Here is a 10,791-nt window from a genome sequence, read left to right as displayed (position 1 = left end):
GAACAAATAAACTTGTTTTTTAGTTTTTTTCTTCTTCTTTTGAGTAGAACTGAAAATCTGCTCTGCTGACGCTGCTATGACAACATTTGTTTCTTTTTCTAAACTGTTGGCGGTCCACCAAAATTTCCCCTTTTTCACAAAACAACACTTCATACAAATCTAGCTGTCAGTCTCCTCTCCACACAGCTCCTAGTGAATCAGCGCTGAAGGCCTTTTGGCACATTAATTAATCGTTCTATTCGTCATTGTAACATGAGCAGGCCTGTCATAAACCCAACTCTGATCTGAATTTTCATCATCCCCACAAATGTCCTCCTGACCTTGAAGCAGCCTGATCAGGTGTCGCCTCTACAGCTCTTCAAACATCCCCTCATGCTGTACCTAGTTTCAACTATTTTCAAGTACAGTCTGTTTAATAAACCTCGTCTCCTGACGAAAGGGAGGGGAAAAAAGCATGTGTTTTGTCAAAGCTTCCTCTTTCTGATTCAAGCCGTGTTCTCAGAACACAGTTGGACGCCGTGTGCGATGGCATCAAAAGTCTGTTCTGGTGGATGGATCAGCGCAGACTGAAGAGGGAAGGAATTGATCCGGATCCAAAAGCAACAAAAGAAAAAAAGAAGAAAAGTCATATTTCTCCTTCACCTGTTTGCCTACTAACTTGACGCCAGAGACGCAGATGTCTGAGGCGGTCAGGACGGCCAGCCCTTCATCCGCTGCTGGCAGGTGTGTCTCTGAGTTCACATGAAGCGCTCTGAAGATCTAATTCTCCCAGCCCTTACTTACACCACCCAACACGTCTCCTCCCCTCCTGCCCACCACGAACGCATCCCGTCTCCTCTCTGTCATTTGTAAGTGCTACAGCAGTCTGTGTCTGGCAGGAGCACTGAGCAGATGCACAGGATCTGACCAAGGGATGAAAGTGTCGCAGCTCTGAACGAGGGGGATTCCTGTGAAATGGATTTAAACCATCTGTGAGAAGGAAAGAGAGAGAGAGAGAGGAAAAAATAAAATAAAATAAAATACTGCTTCTTTTAAGGTAAGACTGTTGATTTTTGTTTTTTTACTTTGTCTGCTGTAATTTGTTTCAGAAATTTCTATATATTTATAGGCAAAATGAACAGTACACTTTTTTTGCATCTTGGAATTCAATTAAATTTTGTGTGTGTTTTTTTAGGATATTTTAGGAATGTGATTCATTGCTGGCAATGTTGTTGCTACATAAACAAATCAGACACATAATGTAAGACTGACAACCTTTATTTGTGCAGAATTTGAATCATACAGTAAGATCTGATTTCATTTCCCCCCCCCCGCCTCCCTCACAGATTTCTTCTCTTTGTATTTCTTCTGTTTGTGCCTTTGATCACACGGAAATGTCTCAGCTGATCAAAAACATTTTACTGTCACGTGAACATAACCTGAAGAAACACGTGAGGCAATTTTCAATTGATTTCACTTAAATTTATCCAAACCTTCCAGAACAAATTGCTCCCTTCGTCAAATAGCTGCTAGTTGCAGCCTTGGCATCAACAACTAACATCAAGTGTTTACAGTAACTGGTAACAAACCTTTTGTTTTGGTGTGGGGAGGATTTTTTTTTGCCAGCTCTTCTTTGCATAAGTGGTTCAGTTCAGTCTCATTGGAGAGTTTTTGACCTTTAACTGTCTGGTCAACTTCTTGGTGGTATTCAAGTCCAGAATCTGGCTGTGTTTCCAATACAAATGTATGCAAAACTTTGTCAAAATTCCACTAATGTTGAACCCCCCAGCCTCACACACACAATTTCGCAATTGCAATGTTTCAGTTAAATAACAAACGCAATTAAAACCAAATGGAAGTAAGTTTGTTCATGCGTCAATCATTGCAAAACCATCATCCTCCATCTACTTCCTGTTGTCTTCTTCGTCTTTTTACCCCCCAATAGTAAGATCTGATTGTTGATCACATGACAGCTGGGGTGAAAGAAACTATTCTTGATGCAGTTTTTCAGATTACACTAACTGTAATACAGTCAAAAACACACCTCATCCTAGCACAAAAAACTTTTTATTGAAAAGCTTTTTTTTTTCTTGAAATTGCCGTTATTAGCAGCAGTATTTTGCTTGTAGTATGAAGCAAAATTTTTTTTTGTAATTCTAATTTGTGCAATGAAAATGTTCTACCATACAATGTCATTGTTTTACGCTAGATGTAACGGGATTTACGCCTTCAAAAAACAAAAAAAAGTGGAACATTTTGGCAAATGTGAGTCAGGCCTTTGGGGATTTTTGTTCAGAAGGCGGTTTTGCATTGGAAATGTCCCACAGATGCCATATTTGTCTTTTTCTTCTTGTAATATTGCAAAGACTGACAATGACCAAGTGAGTTTTGCAGCACTGCTGTTTCATGTTTTCTCCACTTGTGGAAATGGCTTTTTACGCGGCTCACAGGATTCCTAGAGTCTTAGAAATGACAGGTGGATGTCCGTAACTTTTTCTTGTCCCTTCTTGTTCTTCTTAACTGAGATCTGAGATTTTTTTTTTAGCCAATGTCCTGTTGTCAGGCAGGTTACATTTTAACCAAACTATTGAACATTTAAAAAATGATCACTAATTAAAATTCTGCGACTAATATATTCAGTGATAAATCATTCAGAGCCAAACAGACCTGCCATTTGTTCTGTTAATATGAAACAGCACATTTCACTCAAGAAGTGATGCAGTCTTACCAAACACCTGCCACCACGGAGGCAGAGCTACAAAAATAAATTAATGAAAAGACCAGATAAGACGAATAAGATGATTACATTTTAGCCATCACCTCTTAAGAACATTGTAAAACGGACTTCATTGGAGTTTCTTCTTCAAAAGGTAACATTCAGGCAAGAAATAATGTCTGATTCTGTTATAGATTGCAGTTACATAGCTGAAATATAGTTATTTTTGCACGCAACCACTCAAAAACAACGTTGCATTAAGAAATTGCGTTGCAATAAATGGCAGAAAGTCCAGCGGAGAGACAAAACAGGTTGTTAGTTTAGGAGCAGAGAAGACGTTTTGTAAGGGCCGGTCTCTGTAGGATGGAGGAGCGGGAGGCGAGATGAAAAGGTGAGGACTGATTGTCTTCTGCAATACCTGTAGATTTAGGTTTGCTTGTTGTCTGAAGTAAAATAAAAGAACTTAATCAACACGTACGAGTCAGTCAAAGGACGCAACGAAGTCGTTATTGAATTTTCAGGAGGCTTTGCTGTTTCACACTCAACAATTGATTCCACCTGCTAGTCTGCGGGATTGCTCTCTCACTGTGAATGTCACGGTGCCCTGTCTTTCCCGGGGACCTTTTCATTCAGAAAACGTGAGCTAGACCAAAGACATAACAGATCATCCATCCGATGTGTAACACAGAGCTACCTCCCCCAGTTTCGGTGTCTCTTTTCACACCCCAGGTACCGCAATGACTGAGAACCCGGCCTATAACACCACCTCAGAGGACCTGATCCTTTCCGGTGCTCCGGTGTTGCAGAACAAGCCTTGGCCTCAGCAGAACATCACTTATGTGGATTTCTACCTCCACAAACCCGGCGTGGCTGCGGTCTTCACCGTTTCCTACCTGCTCATCTTTGCTGTGTGCATGGTCGGCAACGGGGTGGTGTGCTTCATCGTGCTGCGCAGCAGGAACATGCGCACCGTCACCAATCTGTTTATCCTCAACCTGGCCATCAGCGACCTCCTGGTGGGCATCTTCTGCATGCCAACCACACTTCTGGACAACATTATAACAGGTAATCGAGTAATATTCAGCTTTACTAGCGGGACTCTGCTCTGAAGCAATTTATAGTTCTTTCCAAAAGTCTTCTAACCTTTTTCAGGGGGCAGATGGGAAAGCAAACAGAGTTATTGTAGAGAAAAACGTGATAGAGGCTACAAAACTCTTGAATGTTTAGAATGGCCTAGTCAAAGTGCAGACCTAAATCAAATTGAGAATTTGTGGGAAAGCTTGAAATCGGCTGTTAATGCACTTGACTTGTTTTTAAATATTTAGCAAAAAACTTCAGTGTCTAGATATTCTAACCTGTTAGAGATGGAGACAGGCGGATCAACTCAAAAATATCGATAATATCGATACCATATCAATATCGGTTTGATGCTAGCATGGTAAGATAGATACTTTAGTTTCAGATTCTCTTTTGAAATGTGATTTTATTTTTGTATTGTGGTTTCTCGGCTCTGCCTCAAAAAATTTTTTTGTTTTGATTTGCTCTTAAATCAAAACAAAATCTTATTTTTTGCAATATATGCTCAAATCATGTTGGTATTGTTTTAAAGTACTTTGTAGACACCTAAAAACTTTGTCCAAATTCTATCGTAAGTTTGAACAAAATACTTCAAAGGAAAATCGACTAAAAACACCTAAAAGTCAGAAGTTTGACAATACATCAACCTTAAGTAAAAAGTATTTGTATTGGTATCAACATCGGCGATACCTGTCCCTGTATTTACTTTATTTATTCGGATCGATACCACAATATCAAGTATCACACACCTCTTGCGAGAGATATCCCCAAAACGCTGGCAGCTCAATGAAACCATGAGCTAAATGTTAAAATGTCTTTTTGAGGCATGTTGCCATGACAGATGTTTCTGCTTCTGCAGGATGGCCTTTCGGTAGCATTGTGTGTAAACTGAGTGGGATGGTTCAAGGGATATCTGTGTCGGCATCTGTATTCACCCTCGTTGCCATCGCTGTTGACAGGTGCGGGTTTGTATTTCACCTCAACATGTGTGTTTGGTTCTGGAAAATTCTTGTCTGAGGCTTTTTAATGTTTTTTTTAATGTCCTCTTTCATCAGGTTCCGCTGCATTGTCTACCCTTTCAAGCAGAAGCTGACCATCGCCACCTCAAAGCTAATCATCATCATCATTTGGGTCCTGGCTGTGTTCATCATGTTTCCGTCGGGGGTCATGCTCCAGGTCACAAAGGAGCAGACGGTCCGGATAGTCCTCGGTCCCAACAGCGACACTCGTCCGTTCTACTGGTGCCGGGAGAACTGGCCCAGTCAGGAGATGAGGAAGGTCTACACCACGGTTCTCTTCACCAACATCTACCTCGCCCCGCTAAGTCTGATTGTCATCATGTACGCTCGCATCGGCTTCACCCTCTTTAAGACCACCCTACCTCCAGTTAGGGGCAGTGGGAGCACCCAACTAGAGGGCAGTGGCAACAACAAACTGAGTGTGGACGGGCGTCAGACCATCACGCGGAAGAAGAAGCGAGTGATAATGATGCTCCTGGTCGTGGCTTTGCTTTTCATCGTGTCCTGGCTGCCTCTCTGGACCCTCATGATGCTGAGTGACTACGCCAGCTTGACGGAGCACCAGTACCGCGTCATTAACATCTACATGTACCCGTTTGCTCACTGGCTGGCCTTCTTCAACAGCAGCATCAACCCCATCATCTACGGCTTCTTCAACGAGAACTTCCGCAAGGGCTTCCAGGCAGCTTTTAAGTTCCAGCTGTGCTCCGCTGACGTCCTGCGCCAAAGGACCCTCTCCCACCGGATCAGGGGGAACGCCGTGCTCCCGGTCCACCCGACGGTGCCGAGCAGACCGGCGTCCAGAGCCGGGTCACTGTTCATGGGCAACGGAACGTGTCAGGAGGGAAACGACGTCAGAGAGCAGGATCTGATCATGGAGGATTTGGAAAAAGTTTCACAGATTTAGACAGACTGAGGTGTTGCATGGCCTGAGCATGTTTCGTAAAGATCTAAGCTCCTTTCATGTCTGCTGTTAATGAATGTAACCCGACGTTATGTTAAATGAAGATAGCTTCAGTTGTTATTGTGACACATTGTTCACATCTGACACGCATAAAATAAATCCCAGAAATAATGTGTCAATCTGTTAACACTAGTTTAGTACTGTGGGGTTCTGTTTGCAAAGTTGCACTGTAAAAATTTAACAGTAAATATTTGCCTTATTTAACCTGTCCAAAAGTAAAAAATAGTGGGTGTTCATGTTTCAAAGTCACATTTTCTCCATGGTTTTCCTACATTTAAAAATGTCAAAGTTCCAAAATAAATATTTAGCATCCTAACTAAATTTATTTTTGATCAAATAAATTGACTAAATAAAAACTATTGGTATCAGGCTAAGTTGAACATTTAGCTTGTGAGGTGAATATTAAGTTTGTATCTGATATTTATAAATGTAGGACAACATGGTGAAAATGTCACTTTGAAAAATTAAGACCCACATTTCGTTCTCTATGACAGGCTAAATAAACAAAGTTATTACTTTTAATATTTTACTGTGTAACTTTACAAACAGCACCACATATTGTACCTGCTTCAAAAGCTAGCTTTTAAAATCACTTGTGTACAATGTATTATTTTTCTTCTGTTTGGAAATGTGCTTTTTTGATAGTTTGTGACTCAAGGCTCTGAGCTCTAAAATTTCATAAAAGTCAACTGGTCCAGTTGGGAATCAGAACCTCAACCAGTCTGGTAAATAGTCAGACTCGGGAGGAGTAGATTTAATAACAGTCACCCGAATTGTCATGTTCTCTGGTACTAAACAAACCAATCTCATAAACATGTAAGAAAAAGATTCCAAACAGTAATGTTTTTAGTGTAACCCATCAGAATTTAGGAGGCTTCCAACAAACCAAATGCATAAAGAGCTGCTGAAGTGCCACAACAATTTTACCACTTGGGAAAAAAAATGCCTTGATGAACAATTCTAGGTTTTTGTTCTTCCAGTACTCATCTAAACCCATTTTTGTTGGTTGCCATAGTTACGCCGTCAGGAGCATCTCTACCTAAAGCCAGCTGCATTTCAAATTCCCCATGTTCTGAGTTCAGAAACAGATGTTTTGTTCGTGGCGTCTGCCGGAACACTGACTCCTCTGCTAACAACAGAGTAGCATCATTTCTGATGAAACAGATGCCGTTGACACACTTCACATTTTCCTCTGTTCTTATTGTTTGGTCACCTATGCCAACCAAATCTGTGCTCCGATAGGGAGGCATTTTGCACCTTCTTTTAAAAACAGTCAGTTAAATTAACTTTAACAGTCAGAGACTCAATCAGTGGAGTCAAAGTGCAAGTTAAAGTCCTGGAGAAGCAAAATCCAATTAAATTAATGGAATTTGTGGAATTTGGGCATATATTTTTTGAATATTTATCTCCATTATGTGTCAAAAATAATTGAGTTAAGAGCAAGGGTGCATATTACATAAAGGACAAAATAGATGATCCAAAGTGCCAGAACACAAATAAGACCTTGAAGTATCAATCTGCTAATGACATGACGGCATTATTTGCAGATTTTTATTCTACTTAGGAATATTTGCATCCACATGAACTGTTTACATGAATCACGATGGGAAAAAGTATAGCCGTGGATAACCAATGGACTGAAATACAAGAGATTACTATATCGTGTTAAGCCATAAAAATATAGATATAAATATAGAAATGATTTGCAATGAAAAACTAATATTTAGATTTATGTCTTTTTTTTCAAATTTCTGTGATTTTCTTGCGCCGTTGTTTTCTTTGTCAGAAGTGTTCTGAACATCTTGTCCCCTTGAAAGTTTTCTCATATTTGTGGAAGAATGAACACCCACATCTTTGGGCGCAGTAGCAGAAAATGAAATATGGGATTAAACAGCAGAGCAGGATGCTTAACAAAGCTGAAGTGCAACACACTGTGATGGGAATTTGTCAGCCTGGTCTAATCAAAGTACCTGCTCCAGTGCCCTGAGGCAGTACAGTTGGCATTGGGTTGACAGATATGAAAACCAGGTTGACTGGGAAAATGTGTTCCTGCTCCTCAAAGGACACAACAAGGTTTAAACACCTATAACTGTAAAGATTTATTCATGATCATCTGTAGGACGTGATAGCGAGAAGCTGATGTAATGTAACCTTATGTGTGACAAGGTTGGACAAGCTTATGAGAGGAGAGTGCCTACATTGAAACAGTTTTTTTAAAGCACCCGCCACATTTATTTCAGTGTTTTCCAATATTCCTGCACTGCCATGTTCCGACATTTAACAAAGTCAAATGTATCTTCACATATAAATGTCAATGACATGCTTTTAGTTTACTTTTTACATTGATAAAAATGTGACGAAAATTTTAATTAGCAGTACACAACTTTGTGTTTCCCTCAGGTGTAAATTTAACGTAACATGGTGGCCCATTGTTTTTAACCAGTATTCAAATTGGACGGACTAAAGAACATTAAGTCAATTTATAGCAGATTTATCTCCATAAGTCTAAAAAGGTTGTACAATTCCATGGAAAAAATCAATTTGGTGTCTAAAATAAAACAATTCCCATCACGCCTTGTCTTGACGACGGTCACCATGCCAAATTAAAATGTTTCATGTCTTACATTCAGGGGAGATTCTTTGATTGTGTAATATGATCTATTTCTACAGTATTAAATGTTTGCGTTAATTTATTATTAATAGACAATTACTTAAGTTTGTTTCATACGTTTCATTTGGAATCTACTGTGTTAGTGGTTTCCCACGATGAACATTTGTACGATTTATTATTTGCGTCATTTATGTTGCAAAAACGGCTTTTAGGTCTGAAAGAAAACGCAGTGTAAACTCTATTGTACAGTGTACTGATTTAGTGCTACATGCATGTAAATGATTAATTTAAAAGTTCATTCTTCTTATTTCACATCTCTACATAGACGACCTTAAATCTTACCGTGCTAACAATTTTTCTAAAAGGTAAATCTGACAGTGTGACCTTTGCTGAAACTCAGCTCAGTCCTGACATCTTCTTTCTTATTTTTAAGATATATATTGATTGTATTTGTTGTTTTGGTCTCTTAGTGTTTGTAAAATCTGCCTTGCTTGTGTTTGCTCAGCTCTTTTTAATTTAAATTTCAATTTATTTAAAAAATAAAGGCAAATACCTGCCAATCGCAAAATGCGCGTCTGTTACTGTTTTGAAGTCATTGAGGCTACACAGAGAAAAAAAGGATAAGGGAGAGAAATATATTTTTCTTTTTATAATTATAGTTGGTTCAGTTGAATCTGTTGGCATCTTGTGACGCAGAGTCACTTCATGTGCAGAAAATGTTTTGGAACAACTGATTAAAATTTCATGTGCAAGGCCTCATCACAACCCCAAAACAGATGAACCTGTAGGTCATGGAGGCTGATTTTTGAGTTGGCTATAAATCCACTGGGTTTTTCTGTCTGGCATGGTGGACTCCCTTTGGATGTGCTTATTGTCTAATAATCTTTTTTCTCCTGTATATAACTTTATCAGACTGAGATGTCAAAACGCTGCGGACAATGCTGCGGGCTATTTCTGCTCTGCAAATTTGTGGGTGTGTGAAAGGAGAAGTGCACAAATTGTGTTGGATAGTGATTGCACTGTATGTGTGTGGGCATTTTTTCATGATACGCAGAATATTTCATCTTGTGAGATTTGTTTCTATGCCCTCGTCGGTTCTGTCATGTTCTGTTCTCAAATGCATTATCTCAAGAGGCGTGATAAAGAAATCGGCGTCTGCGAAGAGTTTCTCCATCTACACTGTATAAACCAAAAAAGAAAGAAAATTATGGTAATACCAGCAGCTACATATACTGTAAACATGTATAAATACGCTAAAATTCTGACATTTATAATGTATACAAATGTTACCATATTTATTTTACCGTAATTTTCTGTCGGTATTTTTCAGTAAATTAGAGATTTGTTTATTTTTCTCTTTTACTGTGTTTCTAAACCACAATGAAAAAATAGTGAAACCACATGGCTGGGGTACCTGAAGCGACTCAATCTGTGAGCAAAAGTAACAGAAAACTTTCACAAATTGTCAAGTTTGAAGCTTGGACATAATTTATCTTTAAATCTAGATTTAAGTCCTCTGCTTTCCTGTTCTTGTCTCAATGAAACACTCCAGGGTGTGTTTTCTTTGTTCTCACTTTATATTAAATAAAACCAATAGTGGACTTTAAAGCAGTAAACTTCATTTTGTGTCAGTTTCAGGAAAGGTCTTGTATAACCAAACTCATAAAATTGCTTGGAGAGATAAAAAAAATGAGGATGAAACACTATGAAGTCTATTTTAAATATTAGGCTCAATGACAGATTTAGTGTTTGGCGCTAAACTCCTTAATGACATGTTAAATAATACAATATCTCCTGTTTGACGTCCACTAGCCTGGCAGCCCCTAAAAAACGTTACTCACAAGCTAACAAACTAAATGCTGTCAAAAACTTAAGCGTAATTTTACCCCTCTAAGCCACAATAAGTTTAATTATATAAAAATATATATATATTTTTACCTTATTTGCAGTTTGTATAGAAATATAAGAATCTTTTTGTGTACTTCTTTGTTTTTAGTAGCATCTAAAATGTTGTGAAAACATTAAATGGATAAAAAAGTCACTGAAAGAAGTACTTCCCACGACATGTATAGAAAAATTAAAGCCTTGAGTTTATACATATAAAAAAAGAGAATCCACTTGCTGAACCTTTGCTGTTTTTCAAATCACACATCAAAATCTGTCGAAATTTTCCAGCAACGCTGCATGAGTCTGTCTCAGCGGTGAAAATTCATGCAGATAAAGGGAGGATAATAAGCTCGAAACGTGTCAAAAACACAATGGTGGAAAAGAAGAGAGGATTTCAACAATCTGCAGCAGCTTTCCACGCGATTCTTATCTAAGAGCTGTGGAAAACAGATGAGACGGGCAGCTGGGAAGTGAGTCATTAAATCCGAAATGAATTCAGTCGTATGCTTACTTAAGAGTGGGCCAGACAGCCTGCTGA

At 38.9% G+C, this 10,791-nt stretch overlaps 1 protein-coding gene across 3 annotated transcripts; it reads left to right on the top strand.

Annotated features, from left to right (window-relative positions):
• The first annotated feature begins 543 nt into the window (after nucleotides 1-543).
• Nucleotides 544-8,934, top strand: LOC103473355 (neuropeptide FF receptor 2-like). 3 transcript variants are annotated; one of them, XM_017307686.2, is made up of 4 exons: nucleotides 544-1,036; nucleotides 3,502-3,760; nucleotides 4,632-4,731; nucleotides 4,828-8,934. In XM_017307686.2, exons 2-4 carry the CDS (start codon nucleotides 3,610-3,612, stop codon nucleotides 5,696-5,698), a joined length of 1,122 nt encoding a protein of 373 aa, XP_017163175.2. In that variant the 5' UTR covers nucleotides 544-1,036; nucleotides 3,502-3,609; the 3' UTR covers nucleotides 5,699-8,934. The 3 variants fall into 3 exon arrangements, with proteins under 3 accessions (XP_017163175.2, XP_008421751.2, XP_008421752.2); XM_008423529.3 differs by having other exon boundaries at nucleotides 3,425-3,760; XM_008423530.3 differs by lacking the exon at nucleotides 544-1,036 and having other exon boundaries at nucleotides 1,057-3,760.
• The last annotated feature ends 1,857 nt before the right edge of the window (nucleotides 8,935-10,791 follow it).

The sequence above is a fragment of the Poecilia reticulata genome, chromosome 12 (assembly GCF_904066995.2).
Source record: "Poecilia reticulata chromosome 12, P_reticulata-male-v2, whole genome shotgun sequence".
Lineage (NCBI taxonomy): Eukaryota > Metazoa > Chordata > Actinopteri > Cyprinodontiformes > Poeciliidae > Poecilia > Poecilia reticulata.
Note: the sequence above shows the minus strand (reverse complement) of the source record. Positions and strands in the feature narration are given on the sequence as shown.